Source organism: Rousettus aegyptiacus, unplaced genomic scaffold (genome assembly GCF_014176215.1).
Source record: "Rousettus aegyptiacus isolate mRouAeg1 unplaced genomic scaffold, mRouAeg1.p scaffold_m13_p_11, whole genome shotgun sequence".
NCBI classification, from domain to species: domain Eukaryota; kingdom Metazoa; phylum Chordata; class Mammalia; order Chiroptera; family Pteropodidae; genus Rousettus; species Rousettus aegyptiacus.
Genome location: NW_023416286.1, coordinates 46,539,623 through 46,566,768, shown reverse-complemented (window position 1 = coordinate 46,566,768; position 27,146 = coordinate 46,539,623). Strand labels below are relative to the sequence as shown.

General features: G+C 35.7%; 1 protein-coding gene across 8 annotated transcripts in view; it reads right to left on the bottom strand.

Annotated features, from left to right (window-relative positions):
- Positions 1–27,146, bottom strand: part of PSD3 (pleckstrin and Sec7 domain containing 3) — a 487,816-nt gene that overhangs the window by 155,851 nt on the left and 304,819 nt on the right. For all 8 annotated transcript variants that reach the window (XM_036228767.1, XM_036228768.1, XM_036228769.1 and 5 more), the window contains one exon: positions 25,528–25,617. In XM_036228767.1, the coding sequence (XP_036084660.1) occupies positions 25,528–25,617 (90 nt within the window). The remainder of the gene's footprint in view (positions 1–25,527; positions 25,618–27,146) is intronic.

Sequence of the window (27,146 nt, the reverse complement as noted above, 5' to 3'; positions counted from 1 at the left end):
CAAAAAAGAATGAACAGATGGAAGACGCAGTGCAGACTATATCTTTGTAGACAGCAATCTTGATTATAAACATCGAACTAAAATTCTTTAAAAATACAGAACGAGAGAACAAAAGGATGAGGTTAGAGAACCATCACTGAGTTTCTTAGTATCTCTGACTAAAGGGACATTTCATACCAAAAGGGATAAAAATTTGGTACCATTAAAGAAAGTATAAGTTTTTAGAAAAAAAAATGAAAAGTCCTTTTTAAACAATGAGAAGTTCTACTTTCTAGGTCATTATTTTAAAAGGTCAATGCTTCAAACATATTTTTCTATAAGAATTAAACATCGGAATATCCACAGTTAAAAAATAAAACTGAGAAGCAGAGGTCGTAACAGCAGAGCCTGTGGCCAGGCAGCTGCTCTCTGCCGCACCAGAGCCCAGGGCCGCCTAATGCCGTCCACTCCTGAAATCTCTATCCTTGTTTGTGGGAAACGGTGGGATTACTCATGTGTGATCTTTGCAAAAATTGGTTGGCAGTTGGGTTTACACACCAGTTTGGAGGAGTGATGAGATTACCCTATGTCCTAAAAAATTAGTCCAGGAGAGAGCCTGGGCAAAAATTTCATTGGATAAGAGGAGGTTTATCCCTATCAAAGAATGTGGTCAAGTGTGTCATGGTACAGTGTCCTCATTTTCTGGTTTGTTATCACTCCTCTTTATTCTCCTTCATAAGCACAAAAAAGGCAATATCTTTCTTCCAATGATAGATGGTAATCTTCAACTAAGTTTTAATACCATTCCATCTCAGGGGTATCTGCAATTTAGTAGGAAAGCTTTGAAGGCTGCAAATCATTTAGGACCAAAAATGAGGAAATCCAAGTCCAATTATGGAAAAATGAGAAAAAGATAAGAGAGCAGAAAAGCCCTTCAAGTCAGACCACACAGGAGGCCAAGACTCATTACCGCAGATGAAAGAAACTGGGAAGGAATACCTCTTTTGCTGCCTTTTAAATACAGATCCCTAGATTAAGCCAGCGCTTACTCAACAAATTCTACAGGTATTAATTAAGGCCTGTATTATAAGGCACCAGGCTAAAAAATATCAGTTACTATTACTTATGGGCCTGGATAAGTCTTCATATCGACACACACTGAGCTCCATGTAAAAGGCAAAGTAGAAAGATCACTAAACTTGGAGACAGAAAACCTGGATTTGAGTCATGTCTCTGTCTCTCTATAATCCCTGATAAATTAATCTTTCAAAGCCTAAGTTTCTTCAACTATAAAAAATATGAAGATATCGTTAATCAATGGGTTGTACTATATGGTTCTCAATGCAAGTAGTTTAAATGTCTGAAAAACAGTATCCAATAAATATAAACTGTATATGATTCTGATTTTTTTATACATATTAAGGCCTCCAAATAATTAAAAATCCTAAGTAAAAATCTACTATTTTGATCATGAAAAAGTCACATAATTTGTAGTCAGAAGATGAAGTTTCCAAGTCAGAATTTCCTATTTACTGGCTGGACAATCTTGGGCAAGTCTTTTCTCTTCCCAAGTTCTTGCTTCTTCATTTGCTCAGCAAACCTACTGGGGCACTGGGGACACAACAGTGAATGAAGTAAATCAACTCCCTGCTGTCATGGAGCTTCCCATGTCATGGAGAGATATGAAAGAAGCAAATGTAGAGTGCCAAGTAGTGCCACCTATAAAATGAGGTGATTGGGTAAGAATATCTCCAAGGCCCCCTCTTCCCATTTAAGTCCATGAATCTATGACTGTAAGAGGAAAGTCAACAAAAAGAAAGGAAGATCACAATTTCTCATGCTGTTTTATAAGGCGTTAAATCTTTCTTTCTAAAGCTAAAATCTAAAGCTTCCAAAGAACAGCAGCGTCATTACAAAGCCTTTCTGTGCTATAAAAGCGACAGTCCTCATCTGAGATTAAAACATACAATTCTGATGTTAAAGGGAAACCTTTGCTGTTAAAGGGAAAATTGAATCTGCACATTAAAGGTTACACTTTACTTTATGCTTCTAAAACCAGTGATTTAGAGGGTAGTTACTGGCACATATGCACAAGATCACCCAAGCCTTAGCATGCACAATCACAACTGATGGCTGAGATTCTCACAAGACTAGTTCGGAAAATACACTGAGCTGGCACATGGACTGTAAATTGAACACAAGCAGACCAAATACCCTCTAGACTAAGATTCACAGTAAATAGAAATGTTTTATTTATAGCCTTTATACTTTACATTCTTTTATCTGAAGCTAAAGTAATCAAATGGAGAGAGTGGGTTCTACAGGTCAGTTTCTTCTGAAGCGTTTCTATTCTCCTGTAGCATAGTTTTTACTGGAGTGTAAAACCTCAAGTGTATAAACTTTACACAGAAGGACTGAGCTTTCAGAAGGAATTGGACAAAGACTAAAAGATAATATTCATAGAGTTAGAATCAATACAAATTTCTCAGGCTGGTGAAACTGTGAGAACACAAAGGATTATTGGATATCAACAAAGGTTCTTTAAATGTTTTTTCAATGATAGAGTCAGAAACTTTCTGTTTGAGTCGATTGAAGAAACACTCATCTGAATAAAATTATGTTTTAGGAAATTTATTTGGTAGATTGAACAAAGATTGTCTAGCAGAATTCATTAAAAATCCACTTTAAAGAATAAATAAAAATAACATAATTAGCATATAAATTGTTTTTATGGAAAGTAGCTTCTGAAGTACTTGAAGTTTCTTAAAACAGCGTGTAATTATAACAAATCTGAGCACATCTCCTATAATCTAGTTTACCTATTTAGGTATAAGCATAAACCTATATCCTCTGAATAACTTCTTTAACCCCTCATCTTCCATACTTACGAACTAAAGGTAACTGACTTCATGAGTCACAATACTTGAAACTCTAGGGTACTAGGACTCTATGAAATACTTTAAGGTTCAGACCAGACTTTCTCCAGACGTTCAGATGATGAATGAATGAATAGAATCAAAATTCCTTTATTTTATGTATGTATACATGTATGTATTACTATTAAATAAAAAGATTAGTTTGGTTTGCAAATCTGGGAAATGGCATTTATGGTTTAGAATAAAATAAATGAAAAATTCTTGGCTCTGTTATTGCTTTAGAAACAGCCCTAAAAGGCTGAAGATTGTTTTATTTGAATACACTATGTTAAAATGATCGGTATAAATATACTATTATTAATTTACATAAAATCTTAAGAATTTGGAAGTGATACGGTACTTAAAAATCAACATTCTTATATTACAAATGAGGAGACCTCTACCGAAAAGCTAAGGATTACAGGTTCTGCAGCAAAATGCCTTATATATTCACATTCTATCTCTGCCACTTACTGTGAAATCAGAGGAAATACTTTCCTTCCTTGCTACTTGGCTTGTTGGTAGTAATAAGTATTCTTTCAACATGGTAGCATAAATGAATGGCAACATAAAAACAGGATGCTGCCTTTCAAATATCAAGGGATAATTAATTGGGTGTGGTTGGATGAGATGATATAGAAAATCTCAGGATTGCCATACATTAGAACTCGAAAGGGACTTCAAAGTTATCTGGTCTGGTGGCTTTGTTGTCTATAAGAATAATCACCTATGGAGCTTTAAAAACAATACCAGTCCCAACCCAGATCAGTTAAGATCCGAGCTCTCTGGGGGTGGAGGCAGGCACTATTTTCTTTGCTTTTGTTGTCTTTATAATGCTCCCAGATGGTTCTAACAGGGCTACAGTCGAGAAACCCAGCATTAGTTCACAAATGAGAAAATTAGGGTTCTTTGTTAGAAAATAATGTGGAACTATCCATTTGCACCCAGGTATTCTGCTGTGCTATTTTCAATACACTACATTGCTCAAAAAGTCTACTGTTTTATGATACATGTAAGACTATAAATCAGTCTTGGAGATATAGGCTTGAGGAGGGAAAAAGAATGTACAATTTGTGACCAAGAGAAAGTGCTTGTAAATTCTTTTCTACTTACAGGTGAGAAAAATTAAAAGCTATCTTTGCTTGATTTTAAAAATCTTAATTGATGTGAGATTGGGAGAAGGGCAATGGAGTGGGAATCAGAAAATCTGAATCGTTCACAGGGTTACTGGCAAAGAACAGTAAACCCAGACTGAGTGTGAATTCCATACCTCAGCATCTGCATCACAGATTATTATCACGACTTTCCGGTAACCAGTTTTGCATGTCATTTCAAATCAGAGGCATCCTGGTAAGTGGGAAAATTGTGGCAGTGGGAAGGAAAATCAGCTTTACTCATCTCTATTCTCTCTCTATCTATCCATACTGATTAGGGCCTTGAACCAGTCACTATCTCTCCTTGAAACCCATTTTCTCATTTGTCAAATGAGAGGATTCATCGAAATCATCTCAAGGGTGACTTTCAAATTTAACAATCTATAATTAGATAACATCCACATTGTCAAGATGACAGTGCTAGTCTATGCTGTTTTACTGTGTATAGTTGCTTTTTCTGGAGATGCAATTCGCCAAACGGTACATCTGAATCCACATGGTAACTCATATTATACAGGGGGTCTACCATTCATATTACACATTAAATGTTGAAAACTCTAATCATTTTTGGAAATGTGAATTCCATCGCAGGCTAAAGCATAATATGAGTAGGTGTGAATGCCAAACTGGCACCTTACTCTCAGCAGCAAAATGAAGACTCATTCTAGTCATCAGAACAATGGCTCCATGAGAGATATAAACATCATATATAGATTGAAGGGTTTATTATACCTTTAATGAACTAATCATTAATCATTTTCCAGAAATGGCGTTCTTGGATTGTAAAAAAGCAGACAAAATTAAGCTCTACTCAAAAGGAGGAAATCCCCAAACATCTCCCCCCAAATAAAAGTGTTCTATAAAAAAATTCTAGTCATCTTGTTTCTAACATTCTGCCTTTTAATATATTTGTAAGACAAAGACTACCCTAAGAATGATTTTTCCCCCCTTTTAAGAACCTTCGGTACTTAGGTATCACGGATTGCTCAGAACTTGGACAAAAGGCTGATTTTACCTAGTGAATTAATAAATAGGTTCGATGCCTAAAAATCATTGTGAAAGGGACATGTGGAAAGGAGGAAAAATTCAAATAGGTGAAAATTTAGTAATAAATACCATTAAGAAAATATTAAGCAATTGAAAAACTCATTTAGGTTGAAAACTGTAATTGCTAACAAGGACGTATATGATTCTCCCAGCAGAAATAGACTTTTGGCAATAAACAAATCTTTGTGGAAGAAAGAAAACTAGGATATATAAGGAAAAATGGGTGTTCCTATGCTTAATTATTAGTTTCAGGCTCGCTACTGAAATACCATGAGTATTTAAAGAAACAAAGGCTGGGCAAACCTAGTAAACATCACATGTAGATACAGCATATTTGTTTGAACTCTACAGTGAACCATAAAATGTCCTAAAACATCTGTTTTATTATAGGGTTGGAAATGAAGAAGAGGATTATATGTTTTGAAATTTATTTTTTAAACTTCCATTTTTCATGTGTCTAATAGTTTATAGATAAGAGGTCCATTTTATAAATCTAATATCTTTCACTATTAATAAACATGGTCACAGGATTCTAATTTATGCTTTTTTTAGTAGCAAAAAATATTTTTAAAGAATATAAGAAACTACATAAAATTAACATTATTAGCTATCTTTAGAACATAAGTTCTTTAGAAAAGAAATTTCAAGATTCCACAAATAATGACTGCAACATCAAATCTGGGGTGATAGACTGCTTGGTAACTTCTTCACGAAAAAGTTCAGGGAAACAAAATTGAAAGACAGTACATCTTAGCCAAATGTAGAGCAGCAGCGGAAGCAGGCCAGCCCGTAGGAGAGGTCGTCAGGTCACCTTGACAGCTGCTACCCATGGAATTTCTCTGGACCAACTCCGTATCATCCACATAGGATGGCTGTGTGTCTTCATCTTTTGGGATCTGATCTGTGACTGGCCTGCAGAGCAGGACACCGATGCTGGCTCCACGCCGACAGCTCCTGCTGTGGTAACCCAGCCTGGACCACACCCACACTGCTTTTGCCAGCATTGGGTTTTGGCAACCTACTCACTCTCTTCTCAAAATGTGACCTTAGCTCTACCCCTTTTTTTTCCACTTCACTCCTCCTCCTCACTTCTGACAGCTTGCAGTGACCTTCTCTTGCTGCAAAGACAGAAATGCCTTGGTGTTTTACATGTAAAATTCTCAAGTAGAACACATCAAACCTTCAGTCTCAGCCTTTAGGGGCTCTTTTAGCAATCAAATTATTGTATTCCTAGTAAAGAAGTGACCTCACTGAATAAGTCTCAATTCCTCTTCAAACCTACCCATAATAGTTCCTTAGTTTCCTCATCTAAAAATTCAGGGATATCAGACAAGATAGTCTTTTAACATTATCTCTAGCGCTAATAAAATTCCTCTTGTCTTCTTAATCTCAGTGAATTGGCACCATCAGGCATCTAAATCCCAGGTGCCAGCCAGAAATCTTCTCTCACTCATCCCCAGATCCAAATGAACAAATTATTCCCTCTATCCCTGTCATTTTGTCTCCTATTCCTCCTGATTTTGCTTAAACGTTACTTCGCCCTCCTCTGCGAAGCCAACCTTAATCCTCCCACACCTTGTAGCTCTGCAGGGCACAGCACTTCTGCGTTAGGACTCCCTAGCTTCTCCCGAGTGTGAATTAGCTTGGGTGCCTTCTTCAGGGCAGAAGATTCATTTTATCTTCCAGAAATATGTCCTGGCACACAGTCAACATGAAGGAATGAAAGCAAGAAAGAAAACTTAAGGGTTTTCAGACCCGAATATTAAAAAGGGACTTAATATTTTATTGTCTGGTTTTTTTTTTAATCTTAGGAAACAAAACACTGAGCAAGAGATAGATTAGAACAAGTGGAGAAGGGCTTGCAGGTATTAATTATGAAAGAGAAGATGTGTTAAGCATTTTGACATATGTAATCTAATTTAATCCTTTTAACAACTGTTCAAAGGAAGTAATGTCACCTCCAATTTACAGCTGGGGAAAGGAGCCTCAGAAAGCTTCATTAATTTGCTCAGTGTCACACAAAGCCAGTACATGGCAGGGTCAGAACTTTACCCAAGGTGCTATCACTCCAAGATTACACGGCTCTTTCCCTCGAGCTTGTTACTATCATGATACCAACTCCATAGCAGTGGCTCACATGAGCGGTGCCCACTACAGCTTGCCAATTTTACAATTTTATCTGATATTAAAATCCTAGAATTTAAGAAACCAAGGTATTTGGGAAAAAATGGAATACGCCACAAACATTGCAGCTGTGCTATTCATATATAAACTCTACACTTATACACTGGCACTAGCTATATAAACCAGCACCTTTAAAATGTAATATTCTAAATCCCAATCTTGTGCTAAAATTATCTACCAGAATCAGGAGCATATTGCATTCTGGGATCTCCTTTCTCACCCACCTGAAGGTCTCTAGAGACTGCAATATAACAATATGGGCTTCACAGCATTGCGTCTAATTTTATCATACAAGAAAAATGCTCTGCCATCCAGTTACCATAGATAAAATTGTGACTGTTGCAAACAGAAGAAACATAGCAGGTGGAGTCGTGAAGAAACAAGTGAAACTTAAATAAAATCTAAATGATTTTAAAACAGCAGGTCAACCAGTATTGTATATTTAAACAACAATGTTTAAGGAAAACAGGATGAAAGATGTGTAAAAATATTACCAAGAGTCAAATGAGAAAATACACTTTCGACATTTTTACTTTTTTCCTTGGAAAGGTTTGGTGATTCAAATTTGAAAGGCCTATTATAGGGAAGATATAAAAAAGAATTACAAATGCAAGAGAACAGAAAAGCATTTTACCTTTCATTCTAATTTCTTGGAACAGTCTTCCTACATCTCTGCAATATACTTATTTTTAACACTTTGTCCTAATCCCTCCCTGCAGTCCTTTTAGAAACCCAGTACAGCCCCAAACCACGAAAACAGCTGGGCCTTAAATCTGCTGCACATATCTGTGCATACTTAAATGACAGTGGTCAAGCTTAGCACCCTAGCACTAGAAAGAATTTCAGAACATCACAGGTAATAAAGCAAACATGAAAAAAATTAAAAAACCCCAAACCATTATAATCATAAAAAGCTATCATATCCAAAACATGAATATAAGCATATTCTTTGAAAATATGTACAGATGTATACATATATATTTCCATGTATATTCCTCCTATGCTGTGTATAAATACAGATGGCTTTTGTTAAAATATTAGTGAATTCTGGCTTCCATGGTAACTCAGAGCGGCCACCACCACCTAGGAATTGAAAAGTGATTGATATCTATCCTATTTTTAACAATAGGCCTGGACATCACATCATTTTGGTGCTCTATTCTAGGGTTCAATAATTCTAATGTAAATGACCAGAATTACTTATTTCTGGCTAAACTCTAAAATTTAGGTCTTTGGTTTATTTCCCATGAAGAGAAAGAGCTGGTCATACCTGTCCTCAACAACAACCTTTCACAGCCTAGAATTATAGGCTAAAGCTATTAAGTTTTCCATTTTCCAGGTTTAGAACTTCCTTCTAGGGCATTACAGATACTGACAAGTTTCATGATGCCCAGAGCTGGGTCAGGCCTCTTGTATTTCCCAAGACAGATGACAGATCATATGATCTTGGAGATTTATCTAGAATGACTAACCAACTCCTTTAGCTTTAGAGATACAGTGTTTGATTCTTAATTTCTATTTAACAATTATTGACAGCAGGATTCTTTCAAAAGCTCTACATATATTTCTCTAACTGTATATTTTTAAATGTTTAATTTTAAAAGTAGAAGTTCCCTAATTTCTGCCCTCCCCTAATACCAGCATCATTAAGACATTCATAGTTAATCTTAAAGATTCACATAAATTTTTAAAGAATAGAAAGGGCATCCTTTAATACTTAATGTTATGTTGGGTTTTCCCCTATTTAGTCCTAGGAAAAAAAAAAGGTACAAATATTTTATCAATATTACATGCTAAGTATTATCCTGAGTATTTTAAATGAATTTTCACATTTAATATGTATAGCTGGTCCATAAGTATATATTATTATTCCCAATTTATAGATGAGAAAACTGATGAATAGAGAGAAGAGGAAGAATTTGCCCAAGGTCACAGAATTAGTTTTAAGTACTGGAGATGGAATCCAGGCAGCCCAAACAGAAGTAAACACTCCCAACACTTTCTCTTCACTATGACATGCATATCAGTACAAAATCCTATGTGGTGGTTCTTAGTAACTATATTCGTTATATGAACATAACATACTTTGCCCAATCCCTGAATGATGAACATTTGTGTTATTTTAATTTCTTTCTGTTGTAAACGGCACTGTAGTTAATGTCCTTGTACTCTGATTTTTATATACTTAAGTATCCAGCATCTTTTTTCTTCTTTTGAAATAATTTTAGACTTATGAAAAAGTTGTACTGATAGTATAGAGCTCCCGTACACCCAGCCTTCCTCTAACGCTAACATCTCACATAACCATATTTTAATTTTCAAACCAGTGTATTAACATGGGAACGATATTAGTAACTAAACTACAGACCGCATTTGAATTTCACCAGCTTTTCTATTACTTCCCTTTTCCTATTCAGGACCCTGTGCTCCATTTAGTAGCTATATTTTCTTGGTCTCGTCCAGTCTGTGATAGTTTCTCAGTCTCTCATGACCTTAACACACATGAAGAAGTCTGGCCAGTTATTCTGTGGACTTGAGTTGCTTGATGTTTTCTTGTGTTCACACTGAGGTTAGGCATTCGAGGAAGGATATAACAGAAGTGATGCTGCGTTCTTCAGAGTGAATGACATCAGAGGCTTTATGACATCCGTTTGTCTTATCACTGATGATGGTGACCTTGATCACTTGGTTGGGGTGGTATGAGCTTCATTGTAAATTTACTGTTTTCCCTTTGTAATTAATATCTTGGGAGAGATAATCTGAAACTATGCAAATATCCTATATCTGCTGAAACTTTCACCCACAAATTTTAGCACCCATCAATAGACCATGTGTGCAGCAATTACTATGGAATTTACCTAATGGTGATTTTCTATTTCCCTCTTTGCTTTTATATTTATTAAAATTCTTCTGGAAGAAAAAGCTGTCCCTTCTCTACCATTTATTTATTCAATAAATATTTATTTTGTGCAATGGGTATAATCTAATACTGTCATTTTCTTGCTCAAATTGTTCCAGCTTTGGCCATTAGGAGCTCCTCTAAGTTGGCCAGGTTGTCCTTTCGCATGCCTTGCTCTTTTTTTGAGCACTTCCTTAATCTTCTGGCACCACAAGGTGTTGTAAGTTCCTCTTTATTTTCCCCACCCCAGGTCTAGAACCAAACACTTTTCTCCAAGGAACCCTTGGTTTCTTTTATTGGTGAATGGTATTTAGAAACCAAGGTCCGAGTTCTTGGTCTGTCATTGCTACAGGATGTCATTGCTTCAAGATACTCTCAGCAGGCAGAGTTATAAAGTATCTGTGTGTAAACTAACCCAGGCACATACACACTCAGCTACATTTATGTATCTGTTTATACATTAAAAACTATGAATTCATACTGGTAATTCTGCTACCAATCTAGTAACCACAGAGTTCATTTTAGCTTTCTCCTTTTCCCTAACTTGTAATTCCTTATTCTCAAAGGGAGAAGAACCCTGACTCTTACCATCTGCAGTATATTTGCAGATTTATTTAACTCAGGTATATATAGAAAGTGATAGTTTGGGAATTGCTAGCTCATAGGAAATAATGCAAAGTTTAGAAACGCTTTTTTAAGGTTGAAAAGGGTTCTTTCAAATACAAATACTGCCAAATAATTTTCTATTCTTAATAATGATAATATAAAAAACACATCGTAAATCAGAGTTTGGCCTTTTCATAAAAATATATGTGGATACCTGCAGGAGTACCGATACCGCTTACTGGAAGTTAACAGTGCTGGAAAGATTTTTACAGTAGTTTTTAAATATTACGAATAAGGAAAACATAAGCATGTAAGAACCTGAAAAAATTAACTAAGACAGTTTCTGAAGGTTTGGTTTCATGTATTTTTAATTCAATTTTTCCTACCGAAAAACATATATAACTAATATAACGGATGGGCACCAGATACACACAGATGTACATATATTCTTAAATCAGTAGCATTGTGGAACTACGAAGAGAAAAAATAGTAAAAGCAACAGCAATCTTTTGGAGCTATCAGGAAATATATCGTAGCATATTAAAATGGGAAAATGATGGAAAAAGATGAAATCAGAAATAGCTACTGATGTTGAATAAGAAAGCATAAAACTTTAACCAAACACCATCAAAGATCATGGCAGGATGGTAACAAGAAGACTGCAACGTGGTGAAGAGGGCAGAGCGTCCCCTGCAGGTACTAAATTAACTACTGTATGAATTACTTGTATACTATTTACCCAGAATGCAGAAAGCAAGTCCAAGAAAAAAAAAAAAGAAACAGAAAACAAAACAAAACAAAAACAAAAAACCATTCTTCCTCTCAAAGCTAGTTCAAAGTGATGCAGAGGGAGAATGGGTTTCCTTTGGCAGGCCGCACTAATCATCATGACCAACACTTCAGGTTTGGGTGGAAGGTGGGAAGCGAGGGAAAGAAAAACAAACACTGGCAAGAGACAGGAAGAAACGGTTGGAAAGGCTCTGGAATGCTAAGTATGCACTAGAAGTTTAAAGGGCAAAATCTGAGTCACCTAAGGAAAACTGAAATTTGTTGATCTTTATTAAAAGGCCTCTTAGGTTTTTGCCACCATATCTACCCTTTTGAATTCTATTTCTCATATCCAGCTTTGGCAAAAAATACCAGCTAGCTGAGCTGGTTTCATTATTTTAGCCCTTACACACACATCCTTTAGAAGGCCGAATAAAAATGACCATGAGCAGTTACATCTTTTGTATCTTTTAAACGTTGGCAAGAGGTATTCTAAGACTTTGTGTATAGATGCATGTGTGTCTTTCGAAATAAAAAGGTCTATACATTTTTTTTTTTAAAGCTTATAAATAAGAGGTAAAAAAGATAAGTGGTACAGAGTAATTAGTGCTTATAAAAAAGGATTTTTCCTTTATGTGGAGTTACTAAAAAAATAAATAAATAAATCGATAAGACTTCAGTTTTCAGATAGATGCCCCAGGGCCATAGCATCTGTTCACAGAAGCTGAGGTTATAATGATGTCATCATCCACATAGGCAGGGTACAAAGTCCACTAAAAATGGTCAGGGAGGTAAGTACTGTGGGGAAATATAAAGGAAGACTGGTATACTTTAATGGAAAGTCACATTACCTGGTTTTCATCAATAGATTTCACCAGTGGATTAACAAGCTTAGGATAGGTAAATACAACTTTTTAGACTTTCACAGGGGTTCTAACAGCAAACGAGAAGGTGATATAAAAATCACACTATCAAACTGTCCCAATCCTTTTAAAAATATTTCTACGCATTAAGTGTGTAACTTTTTGACATTCTTATTTTTCTACTTCAATCTAAAAAGACCCGACTTTAAGCCTCAGTGACCCGAAAGGCTCAGTGTAAATGATAAGTAATAAACATGGAGTGCATTTATGGGATAAGGGCTGTTCTAAGTGCATTACATATTGTCGTCACCTTTCCTTTCTCCACACAGGCACTTAAAACTATTACTCCCACCTAGTCTGGCTCCATAGCATCCATCAGGACTGCCTTTTAAATGACAAGCAAATGCTACCTCCTTGAAGGTTTCCCACATGCTCTCCACAGTTGGAAGTCATTTTTCTTTATTCTGAGAGCCCACAGCATTTTCTATGTACCTCTACTACCGGCAGAATGCTAGAGATGTTGGCCCCCAAGATTCTCATTCTCTGGTTATTTAATCCAACACTCATCTAGATGCTTCTGGGAAGGAACTCTGCAGATAGGATTAAGGTTATTCATCAGCTGACCTTAATAGAGGAAAATTATTCTAGATTATCTGGGTAGGCCCAATGTTACTGTACCCTTCACAGTACAGAAGACAGAAAAAGAGTCACAGGAAATGTGGCATCTCTGAAAGAAAAGGGAAGAGGAGAGATGAGGCAGAAGGGGTCAGAAGAGAGATGAAGAGTCAGAGGACATGACACATCACTGAAAATGTGAAGATGGAGGAAGGGAACCAGAAGCCAAGCAATGTGGGTGGTATCTAGAAACTGAGAATAACCTAGCCAACAAAGAAATGGGGACCTCAGTCTGACAACCACATGGAACTGATTTCTGCCACAACCTGATAAGCCTGAAAGTGGATTCACCCTCAGCACTTCCAAAAAGAAACATAAGCCTGCCTACACCTTGATTTTTGTCTTGTGAAACCTGGAGCAGAAGAATCCAGGCCAACCCACACCTCTGACCTATAAATGATGAGGTAATCGATCTGTATTGTTTTAAGCCACTGATTTTGTGGTAATTTGTTGTAACAGCAATAGAAAACGAATACACTTTCTTTTGTACTTTATCCTATTTAAAAGTGCAACTCTCAGTGAATGTCGGAATCACCTGACGAGCTTTTAAAAATATACATGGGCCCCATCCCCAGAGATCTCAAATTGGTGAGGGGGATCAGAGGAGAGCAGGGAGAAGATATATTTTCTATAGTTCTGAAAGTGACATTTTCACCAACATTTAAGAATATTAGAATTATCCCAGAAAGTTCCTGCATGCTCATTCCCAGGTAACGTCAATCTTCACATCCCCAGAGTAAACCACTACTGACCTTTCTCTCCCACCACAGGTTAGTTTTGCCTCTACTAGAACTTCACACAACAAAATCATGCATTGCATGATTTGTTAGAAAGCTTCTTTCATTCACGCAGTTGCGTGCATTGGTAGACTGTTCCTTTTTACTGAGTGTCGCATTGTACGGCTATGCCATAGTTTATCCACTCATCTGCTGCTGGTGGACACTTACGTTGCTTCCAGTTTTGTTTGGTCTATTATGAATAAAGCTGTTAGGAACATTCTTGTGACATATGCTTTCATTTCTCTTGAATTGCTGGATCATAGGGTAAGCGTATGTTTAGTTTTAAAAGAAAGTTCAAGACCTTTCTCGAAGTGTCTATGCCGTTTTAGCAAGTTTCAATGTGAGTGAGATGTCGGTCGCCTACTTGTTCTCCCCTGACCTCAAATGATTTTAATGTGAGTCAGAGTTGAGAACCACTATACTAGATCAAAAAATTTCTTCAGGACAGGATGCATGTCTTACTCAATTTGCTTTCCCTAATATATTTAGCAGTTTAAAGCAGGAACTTATGAATCCTATCAAATTTCAACTTGATCCAGCTTCTGATTTTTACCATACATGGTAAATCTATTAAGCATGTCTCCTACACCTAAACACAATTAGAATATAATTTTGAGTAAAGCAGTTCATTACCTCTGTAATCATGAATCCATTATTTTTTCCTCCCACCGAATTCTGAGCTCCATGAGGGCATGCCCTGAGTCTGTCTTACTAAAGGCTCAACCCTTAAATCCAGTGCAGTGACTGGCACATAGCAAGGCCTTGATGAACGAACAATGTGCTTTGGGGAAAGAAAAACCCTTACAAGATTTTGTTTGTCTATTTTAATTAAAACGACAAGGTACAAGTCTCCACTCTGGGAGGGTCCTGAGACTATAGCTCTCAATATTTTGGGGAACAAAGATCCTTCTGAAAATCTGATTAAAGTGCTCAGTCTCTCTCACACATTGTGGGCACTCTAAAAAAAAAAAAAAAAGGAAAAATATATATACATATACATACTCACACACATTCATAATTCTCCATATCAGGTTGTTAACATGGTGCTCACAAAGCCTATCCATGGCCAGAAATTACTGTACTGTGTTTTATATAAAACTGCAATCATTTCTCTTGCAAGTATTTACTAAATATCTGATTTGTCCTGGAATTACACGAGGTATAAGCTTTGTGACCAACAAGTCTCTGTTTTTAAGAATAAGGGGAAAGAGGAGACCACACACAAAAATGACAAGCAATATCATTTAATCAAAATTTAGACATTCTCAAAATCTATAACTCTTTTCAAAGATGTCTTTTTTTGCTTAAGTCTATAACATATGACTAAGAACCTGAAATGCAAATGTATGACTAACAACCTGAAATGCAAATAACCCTTCAAGGTAATATTTGGGTACACAAATTTACCTTTGATTTATGTTTCTGGAAGTGAATGGAAAGAAAGTGTAACAATTTATGTATGTTGTATTCTCAAGGAATAATTGCTTCTGATTGCTTCTAGAATTAAACAACCTCATGGTGAAATGACTTGCCTCAGGAGTAAGTGGTCTTGGTGGTCTTCTTCAAATGGCAGTGTGTTGACATGAACATAGCAGTTTTTTTTTTTTTTAATCCGAAAAAGAGTGTGAAGGTAGAGGAATTCTCAACAGGCAGTCTGGCGAGATGAGGGGGAACTACAGAAATGTGTCTCCATTGACACATTCATGTACCTGTATCATCCTTGTGAGGTTTGAGAAAATGTGTTTCTTGGTGTTTCTGAGAAAGCAACATTACAGCCCCAAAACTATGCTGTTATCTATGGGAAGTTTGAGAGAAAGGAAAATGTTAAAATAATGAAAATAAATAAAATGCTCTAAAATAACAACAATAAAAATTCAATATTGACAGGGAATGGAGTTCAAGCATGTTTTTAGGTAGAGAAACGAATTATTCTATATTAGAGGATTTTCTGATAGAAGCTAATTTCTTTAAATGCCCAAATTTTGATAAAATAGTTTTGCTGGCAATCTTTCTAAATCTATTTCACACTTCCTGTCCCTTTAATCAAACTAAATAAACACAATGTAACATTTTTGATGACTCATTAAGTACATCCATTACTCTGCTGTGCTATAATACAGCCATTCTCTGAGAAGCTACTGACTACACAGATTTGCCTGCCCTTTATCTAAACAACTCCAGCTGTTTCATTCCGAGACCCAGTGTTTCATAAGATTTCATTTTCTCTACATTTCATCATCAAATCACTTCTTGCTAACGTCCATATAACACTACCCCAACTTCATGTAATTCATAACTAAGTGGGAAAATAGTTTTCTTCAAAATTATTTCAACTTAATTATAATAACAACCTAAATGCTTGTTTTTAATTAAATTTGTTATATAAAAAAAAAATCAACCAGATGTGCTATTGCCTTGTTAATGAAGACTTGGCTCAGAGGTGGTCAGTGGCAGGTGCCCAGCCCAGTCCACAGTTTTAAGCAGTTGTTTGCATACTGGTATTGACCTCTGTCTATATAGTCGTTTGCTTAGTATACTCCAGGGAAAAAGAAGGGCTAAAATTTTCAGTAAAAGTTGTGGCTGTTATTACAAATAGGCCATCAATGAGGGTTGAATGAAAATTTCTGTTTTCAACTTTTTGAGTCATTTATACACAACTGACCTTTACATAAGTGAAGCATTAATACAACCACAAAGCACATCGTTTTGCTTTATAAATTTTTTTTACTGTACAGCTACAAATGCCTTTAAATTAAAATTTGTTTCTCTGTATCTCTCATGGATAGGTAAATACTGTATTCAGGAAGGAACACTTGCTATGATAGTTAATTTGCCACTGGACTGCAGGCCTGTTAAAAGAAGTGAACTGCTCTTGAGGACCGCCTCCCCCCCCCCCATGAATCCCCACCGTTATATCATACCCCAAAGGAAGATGGTTTAAATTCCATTAATACCAACATTACATGTTCATGCCTGAGTGACAGGAGCACCAACCTTGATGGACTACGTTAAGACATTTAAAAAATCTTCCAAACACAATAACAGTCTTCTATGCATGCCTCTGAATATGAAATTCTCTAGCACTTCAAGATCAAATTAAAAACAATCTATCTGGGAATCATTAATATTCCACTACAGTACCCTTAATGATTACTACCTCTCCTTACTCAAACTTTTTTTTCTTTTTTTTGGTTAAAAATCTGTTTGTACTCTTTAAGTAGCATCTGTTCTGTCAAAATGTTCTAACAGACTTTTTTTGATAGACTTTTTTTTTAAAGCATGAACATGATTTGTAGATCTTCAGCTACTTCAAAGTATTATCCTCATTATTGTCACCATTTCTCATTCAAGGTCTGAACCATACCAAAGGGAGCATCATTATTTTGTCCATTACAAGCACATCCTGGAAGCAATAGCATGCTTCCAGATCTCCATGGAAAAAGCAGAAGCAGAAACACACCACGAACCTTTTATCACAACTCAGCTTGATTCATTTCACCAAAAAAAGTAATACTCCAAATTTTAAGCCGGAATCTTTAAAGCTTTTCTCTTTAAAAGTGTGTTAATATAGCTTTTCTCTTAAAAGGCTCTCTTGTTTATATCAGGATAAGCATTCAAGCCCTTTTCCTCCATAGATACTGTTGCTACCAGATTTCCATGACCTTCTCTCAAGAGATAGCTCACCTACTCTAGGCAACAGTTGATGCTCTTTTTTTAGCTACACTTAAATACCACCCATAAGTTCCTATTTTCAACTACATACCCCGAATATAACTCAGATCAAGTATTTCTGAGAATTCACTGAGGCTTTTCATTTATAAGAAATTCAGACATTTTTCAGACCGGTCCTGCTTCTTCCTCTCAAATAATTCTTTAGGAGTAATACTTTGAAAATGCTGCTACTAAGGTCATTTTCTTGGATTTAAATCTGAACTTTCACTATGAAGTACATGCTTCTTTGTCTAAACCAATAAATAAAATATAAAACTTAAAACTTGAGAGATACGATTTGAGTTTACAAAGAAATAGGTGACATTAAGAACACTCCCAGTACTTAGATTGAAAGTGTCCTTAAAGATCATGTATAGAGTTTTTGCAACTTCTTTGCCAAAAAATATTCTGCTCAAAAGATACTGTGTGCACAACAGAAAAACAAAATGAAAAGTTTTGGTCCAGGTCAGCAGTAGTGCCAGGGCAGGGGTGAGCAGCAGCTACTGTGGGTCACAGAAGCCTCAAGTGAAGACGTAAAAGTTATGAGCACAGGCCAAATAGCGTATTCTACAAAGAAACTAGGGTACCAGGAGGTGAAATTATCACTCTGAGGCTACATCACTTGTCATGGGCAGCACTGAGACAGGCTCTAGAGCCCAGTGACTTCTACAACTGTCACAAAAACTGGTGTTAAAAAACAAAAGCTGACATTTATGAACACTTGAATGCATTCTAGATGATACAATGCTAGCTATAAAACATTTATCATCTTATTTATTCCTCATAATCACTCTTGAAAGGAGGTCTTATTACCCATGTTATACGTGAGAAAACTAAATAAAGTTAAATTGCCTGGCCAAGGTAAAATACTGGGCTTGCTTTCCAGATTTGACACTATTCATTTCACACCACCACAAAGCCTTCCATTACATCTGGCCTCATAGATCAAATATTAACTCAGGAGAAAGAATTAGTGTTTTTCTACTTTTTATTGCTCTTCCACTCCCTGCAGTTTAGAATGCAGATGATACAGGAAGGGACAGAGGGGCAACGCAGAAAAACAATTTTGCAAAAGAAACTTTAATAAGCTCAAAATAATTCAATAGCTAATATATTTCCCTCGATACTGTCTCTACCCACATCTAAGCCACCATTCCTTCTCAGGTGGACAATTGCAACCATTTCTTTACTGTCTTTTCCATTTCTACTCCCACTTCCTTCCAAACAATTCTCCATAGCATCCACAGAAATACTTTTAAAAAAACATAGTCATGTGACTTTCCAGTTCTTATAAATAACTCCTGTTGCCTTTTTAAAATACACCATTGTTTTTAATGCTGCTACGTGGTTATGTGCAAGCTGTTAAACATCAAATTCAGCATTTTAAAAGAAAGACCAAGAATAGTAAAATTTCATTAAGCTAATTTTGACATGATACATAAACCTCTGGCTTCATGGAGAGAGTGTCCCATTTACCTTTTTTTAGTGGACCTTTTTTTTATTCATTGAAAGTTTTATTGAAACTACTGTAGATTCACCTACAGTTATAAGAATAACATTTCTTGCACCTTTTACCGAGTTTCCTCCAACAATAAGGTCAGCCTTTTGGAGGAAAGAAAAGTAGGGCAATTGTCAGTGTTAAATTTTCAGTTCTCTGACTGACATGGTCAAATTAGACAGATAAATGGAACTCTGGAAGTGAAGTGGGCTGGCTTTGCTCTCTTTTTTTTTTTTAGAAGAATCTTTACAGCTCTTGCTGTCACCATGTAAACAAGTCCTTTTTGGTGTTTCAGCTTAAAAACAAATTTGTTTATCTCTAAATCTTTAATGGATAATTGATTTTTTGCTTACCCTTATATACAACTGTTAATACATTTAAAAAACTAATAGTTATGAACCTGCATAGTATAATGTTATATTTCCTAATTATGTTTCTTCTTTGTTGAACGAGAGACACATTAATCTTTATTTAAAACATTTTTTTCTTTGTCGACCTTTTAAGTCTGTTTAAATGCTACCATTCTGGCTAATTTTTCCAACATTTTCACAAATTACTTTTCCTTAAAAATGCCAAATGAGAAAACTGCATTTAAAACAACACATAAAAAATACTTTCAGCCAAGTACATATGTTAAAGAACAGATGTAGGTAACCTATATAGTCATAGAAATTTCTTTTAAAAGAACCTCACCTAGATTCTGTCTTTTGGGAAAACAAGGACAAACAGATGCATCTGAATCTGAATAAGAACTTTCATTGGTATTCTAACCAACAGAATATGTAATAATGTAATTCACTATGTTATTTATCTTTCCATTACTGGAAGGAAGCATGCAAACTCCACTAAGCCAGGCATATTGATTTACATTCTTCTATTTAACTGCCACTCCCCTCCAACCCTGCACCCTAACTCTCACACACACACACACACACACACACACACACACACACACACACACACTCGCTCTCCCCCCTCCCACTCTGCCTCATGCTCTTTCTCTCTTCACCATTAACTATAAACCCGGTGGAATAAAAAAAATTTTTGGTCTTCCTTTGACTAACTTCATAAGTTAATAATTCCCAAGTAAAAGAGGTAAAAGCAATTTCTACTAAAAAAAAAAAATCAAATTTCTGAAGAATATTCTAAAGTAAACATTTAATCTAAATCTGCAAAGTGGCATGTTATTGACTTGTCCAAGCAAGATTTATTTACCTTGTTTTTTAATGATTTTCAGTGAGAGTTTCCTTTTAACCAGAATTCTTAAAGCTATTTGTGTACTTACACAGATTTAGGAGGAGGTATGTTTTAAGACATTCTGCATATTGCATTCGGTTTTGTTTTTTAGTTACAATAGAATCATTTTGAAAGATCTGGGTGTTTTGTTTTGTTGTTTCTGTCCTCTCCATCATAAGATGATATAAATATTCTTAAATTAGAGATTTCTTTTTAGCTAATATCTTTTCCTAATTCCTGTTGGCACCTACTAAATTCAATTGCTGCTCAAGAAAAGAATTAAAGATTTAACTATGACCAGAATAAAAATATTAAGGAGAACATTATCTGAGTATCAAATGGTAGGTGGCAATAAGAAAACTGAGAGTAAATAATTAGGGTTTCATGTTTCATTGTCAAAATCTTAAATCTGGGTATCTCCTTAAAATGAAATTATTGTGCAGCTAATAATTGACCTTCCACCAATGAGTTCCTAGGCCAATTTTCAGTGGCTCCTTTTCTATTTCACATTGTTTCTTTCCTTTTTTCCTATAGATATATATTAGAATGGCTAAATCCCCTCTAAATATGTAAATAACTGGTGGCCATTACCCAGAGTCCCTGAGTCTCCCCCTATATGTAGTAAGAAATGGAGGATTATCAACCACCAGAATTAGAAAGAAAGCAGATTGAACTGAAGATAAAAATGTAGTTTTTCTGTTAAAACTAAGGATAGAAGTTCATAGGAAAATCAAAAGAAACAAAACTTAGGGAACATGAAGGCAAAGGAGCAAGGTGCTATATTTTGAGACAGAGGACCATTCAGGAAAGTTTTTTAAAAATTATTCTACAAAGAGCTTCAGAAACATGGATATGATGACATGCCAACACTCTCACTAGTTCCTTGGTATCTGTCCCTGATACAGCTGGGTGGAAGAGATCCCCAGGCTAGCACAGTCAAGTCTACAAAAACTACTGAGGGAAGGTTGAAATACAAACAATCCCTGGCTTTGAGCCTTCTGACCTCAGACTCTACCTAAAGAAAACACCAGGGAGGAGGGGTGTGGGGGGAGCAAGTACAAATCTAGCAAAGCTTCTTCCCCAGGGATTTTTAGTCCCTTCAAATAATTCACATCTCCATTAATATCCAAGAATTATCTGTGGTTAGAATACAAGAACCAATCTGCCTCCTCAAAGATTCTTCAAGGGTCCAAGACTAGTTTAACAACAAACTCTCTTTGGTTCCTCCGCTCTTGCCCAACACCAAATATAAGATATTAAAATGTGGCAAGAAGGATAGGCCCAGGAGAAAGACCATTGTTAACAAGGTAAAAAGGCAAGAAAAACATAGGGGTAACCAAGGTTCATTTTCAGGTGCCTACACAATGTTAAGACAAACTTTATAGACCAAATGCCTCTTTTGGCAGATTTTGATGGCTATTCTTTGGAACTAACAAGTCATCGGAAAGCCATAAATGATGAGGATTAAAAATCTTACAACAAAAGGAGGAAATGCTCAAGGTCAAGGTTCAGACGGTTCTTAAAGATCAAGAGGATGTGTCTACTTAGGCTAAAAATGGATAGGGATAGAGTTCTTGTCCAATGACACTAATTCCACTTAGCCCTAAGAAGGTAAAAAGCACATTGGGTCTAAATACCTTCAAGAATGGATGAGTCCCTTTCCAGGACACTTTGAGGTAGGTAAATAATAAAATAATATTTAAAATAAAAAGTTACAATTATTAAAACAACTAGATGGGCTGGAGACATAAAATCTCCAATTTCACAGATAAGGATATCAACAAAGTTTAAATCAATTTGATTACAATTCCTCAACTAATGAGGGGTGAGAACTCAGGGAGTAAGGTAAGGTCCCCGAGTCCACAATCACAATCATGTGTCTTTCAGAAAGTTCAGCCTCCAATCTGGAACCCGTTCACATTGTACATTCTCGTTCTCCTCTATTCATGTCCTTCAAAATTTTAGTATTTATTAGAGAGTCTTAGGAATGTCTTATTAAATCTATCATAATCAAAAGCAGAACCTCTCTTTTCTCCTTTTCCACCTTGTCCCCAATGATGCTTGAAGGCAAACCACATCTAAGTGTTGGGATGGGCAGGCCCTTGCAGAGCTATGAAACATGCCAGACAGTCTGGCATATTTTGTTGAATGAATTTACTGTCTTGATCTGGTGAAGTAATAGGAAGGGATATTTATGAGAAAGAGAGAACACTAATTGTGGGTGGGAGATGAAATGGAATGATAACCTAAATAAAAACCAAAAAAAGTCTTCTACTGAAATTGTACCTATACTTCAAAGGCCTATCTCAAATATCACATCCTCCCAGGCAGCCTTCAACTTTAAAGAACCTATATAATATTCCATCACTGGTTGTCCTTTGGTATCCAACTCATTCTACTTTATACTATAGATATCTAACTTCTACTTTAAGCAACTTATGGGAAAAATATTCTTTTATTTGCACAAAGCCCTCATACATCTGTTTAGGTCATTTGAGTGAAAAGGGAAACCGCAGTAGAATTATAAATTGTAAAAGAGGGCTCAATGTATCATCTTTCCCTTCAATGTAGTCTAAGGTAAATTTAAAGCAACATATTAACTGAAGTCTCTAAATGAAAGGCTTGAAACAAGTTTTTCATTTTTCATACATTTGAGTATGTTAAGATCAACTTTTTTATAACCATTTCTGTTGAAAACAAGCAGAATTCAGTTTATACTTTTAATTTAATATGCAATAACTGTCTGTTTTAAGGAAGCAAGAACCCTCCATACTTCTCAGTCGTTTGTGATCTCTGAGGACAGGGGCCCATTTGGTTCCAGCATGTTCTCCAAGTCCAAAACAGCAGCCGAACCTTCAATAAACATTACCAATGACACAACCACAGTGACTAAGGGACATTAAGTCAAATTCTGGTCCAAAGAAGTATAAAAGTAACAAGGTCAATATGCATTTTATCTCATGAATTAAACGTAAGGTTGTACATGCTTGTAATTGTTTAAGTTGGAGAGGGGATGGAAGAAGAGAGAAGGGGGTTACCCAGAAACTGTAAGATGACACCAAACATTTTTGTGTTGATCTTTATGTATATACGTATCTGTCTGTATGACATGTACATAATCATATTCCATCCCCCCAAATTCAAAATAATATTCTATCCAATAATTAATCTCGGCAAGGAACAGAGAGAGAGAGAGAGAGAGAGAGAGAGAGATATTTTGCAGTAAAGTCCAGATTCTTATTGAAATGAAACACTCATCTTGGGTAGGTGAGTGGTTGGGATTTTGCTATGAAAGAAAATCAATATTTTACTTGACAATTTCCATGCTAAACACCACTGTCATTTTCAGTACTATTTCACTGTCATCTTCCTACAGTAAATAAAGAATAGTATAACATATTTTCCCCTCTGAGGTTTGTGAACATGATTTCAATCATACAACTGCAACAAATCACCTAGCAAATTCTTGGCAGAGTAAATCAAAGAACATATGTTTACCCAAGGTGACCGGTAGCCACTGGACTCTACGGTGACTACATTTGGTTTCACACAGCTCCATCAAACACACTCTAAAGCTTCCCAATAACTTACCCCAAATCAAGTATGTTGCCACTCAAATCTAAAAGCTTCACCATGAAAAATTTTCCTGTCAATTTTCATTTCTGACAGGACTTGATAAAAGCCCTACAAATCCCCTCTTAGAAAGACTCCATTATTTTCCATGCTAACACTGCTGGACTGAAAACAGACTTGTTAACCTGTATCTATAGTACAGCTTCGATCAATGTACAGAACATATTTACCGGTTACAATCCAACATGTTTTATTTCCCTTTTCCATTTGGAACTGTAGCTTCAGAAATGGTAGCATTTGCTATAAAGAAACAACTTAAAAAACACCTTAAGAGATTTGTAGTTGCCAGTGGCAGGGGCTGGAGAGGGGGCAAAATGGGTAAATGGAGTCGAAGGTACAAACGTGCAGTTATGTCATGAGAACATGATACAGCCTGGTGAGTAGTTAATAATGCTGTATTGCATATTTGAAAGTTGCTAAAATCTTAAAAGTTCTCACAAGAAAAAAATTCTGTAATTATATATGCTGATGGGTGTTAACTACACTTATTGTGGCGATCGTTTTGCAATATATACAAATATCAAATCATTGTTATATATCTGAAACTAATATGATATTGTATGTCATTTATACCTCAATTAAAAATACCTTCCTTATGCAGTAAGCTGAAGCTACTTTTCTTCTTGCTTTTTTCATAATGAATAAATTCAGTAACACTCTATACCACATTTATCAAACTTCTTTTATTTTCCACAGCATATATCCAAATCTTGCAGAACTCTATTCTATATATTTTATATAGAATAAAAGTCACATAAAACATGATAAAGACTTATTTCTCAACAGGCACATTTCTATATTATAGCTGATTCAAATGTGTCACCCTTCATAGCAAATTCGTTCAAAGGTACCAATTTTAAAAGAAATCTATATGTATACTAAGTTTTTAAAAAGATGCTAGAAACAAGTAGAAATATGTAAAAATCACATTCTCACATCTTATCCAGAACTTCTAAATACACATCTATTATCAATTACTATCTCGTATTTGATCAGATGCACATCTCATGTAGATGTAGAATGTTATGAATTCCAAAGCTGATTTTGTAGTCTCCTTGAAAACAATCGGATGATGGGGAAAAACATGCTGTTACCAATAAAAAAGCTGAGTGCAAATAATTCAGGCATGCTACAATACTCAGATTTAATTTAATCGGTTCCCAGAGACAACCTGAGGGGCTGTTACTAGAGACTGAATACAGTCAGAACTCGTTCCAAAAAAAAGAGAACTGTTTCCAATACAGTCTGCAAAATGCCTTTTTGTTTCCATAGTGAATATACCTTTGTGACCTTTCTCAAATTCTGACAGTATGCTTACAAATAAATAAAAGCCTGCCCACCAACTATCCGTGTCACCAGTTATTACAAATCTACATATTACATTTAGCTCAGTATTACTGATTTTAATGTGGACTTGTAGGAATTATTAATTGAAGGACAAAACCCAGTAAAAACATCATCAATAAGACCAAAAGCAAAAAATAAAATATTTAAGTGATCCTTAGCCTGTCTATTTCAGATAGAAATATATGCATAAGAAAATATAAACATATTTTAAAAAACAGTATTTTAATGCTTACTTTCAGTAGATCCTTGGAGAAATCACCACCCTCATTTACCCCTTGAAGGTTTGCAATAAACTCTTGGCAGGTCATCTTCTTTCCAATATTCTGGAATAGAGGCAAATAATACATCATAATGACATATATGGAATTAAGATTAATTCTTTAAAATGTAATTAAGCAAAGCAAGATTGATTTAGTTTTTCAAAAGATGAATACACACACATAACCCAATATATGTGTAGATATACATACATTCATATAATACAAATTTATATGCATAAGAGAAACAGATGGCTCATTATGCTTTTAAACTGTCATTAAAATAGCAAAATTATGCCAAAGCTTTATTTTAACCTAAAAAAAAATCTATGCTTCATTTATGTAAATAACATATAATATAGCTTTTAACAAACATGGATAGAAATGACATTTCTGAGGTAAAACCAACCGCTAGTTATTTGCCTTTTTATTTATATTTCCTACATAGTGTCAAGAACTGTGAAAGATCTGAGATGTTAGCCTATTTTCACGCTAACGAGTTAGCCTGTCTGGATCCATGAATGCTAGCAGAAGTAAGACTCTTGGGTCAGAGGCACAGGAATGTATTACAACAATAGGGATAGCCAGAATATCAGCATTCTCTTGCTCCAGGTTCTCCGAATCCCAGTTCTCAGAAAGCAATTTGAGGAGGGCCAGCTGACTGCACATGCCATATAGGAAAGGATCCTTGAACTTTGGGGACCCAAATCTTTATAACGGGCAGTAAGCATGTGTACTCCTTGAAAGGGAGAAACCAGTTCTTATCTTCTAAGGCTATAAGCAAACCTATCCATTGCTCTGGAGTCACTATATCTTCTAAAGCTGGTCATCAAGGAAATAATATTGAAAAGAGAGAACAGAACAAAGGCAACCAAAGCTTCTGTTCACAAAATGAACAGAAAAGCAAAAGCCCCACAGAGAACTGTCCTCAAAAACGTGTTTCCAAGCTGACTTTGGGATAATAAGTTTAACCAAAGACAACCACATTAATAAACAAAATTATTAGAAAACCTAAACTACAAAAAGAGAAAAGATATGAATAGGCTAAGAAAACTAATAATATTGCTCTGACACGGAATCACCTCCTATGCTAGTTCCAATCAACTAGTAAAAGCTGCCAGGTGTGGTAGAGTCTGAGGTTCAATCTGGACACCAAGAGAATCCTGTCGTGGGTGCAGGAGAGGGATGTAGAATACAAAACTAGTGGCACATGCACGGGATCTCCAGCAAAACGTGGTCCAAGTGAACCTGAAGTACAGCCACATTAATATTCCTGTACACAATACACATACCAATTAAGTGTATGCTCAGTAAGGCTATTCTACTCGTAAAAGACTAAGAGTAACATAGAACAGAAGTCTTCAAACTAGGGAAGCATATTCCAGAAGATAAAAGTCTTTAAAAGGAATGCAAAACCATGGACAGTTTTAAGGGAGTAACTTCAAAAATACACATCTGCCTGAAAACATATATACCAATGTCTTAAAAGTAATTGATTTCCACTTTCCTTTTCATAACTGCTCTTTACTTTACAATGAAACAATTTGTCTCATGTTATCTAATTATACTGAAAGTGTTCAGTAATTGTTTTTTTA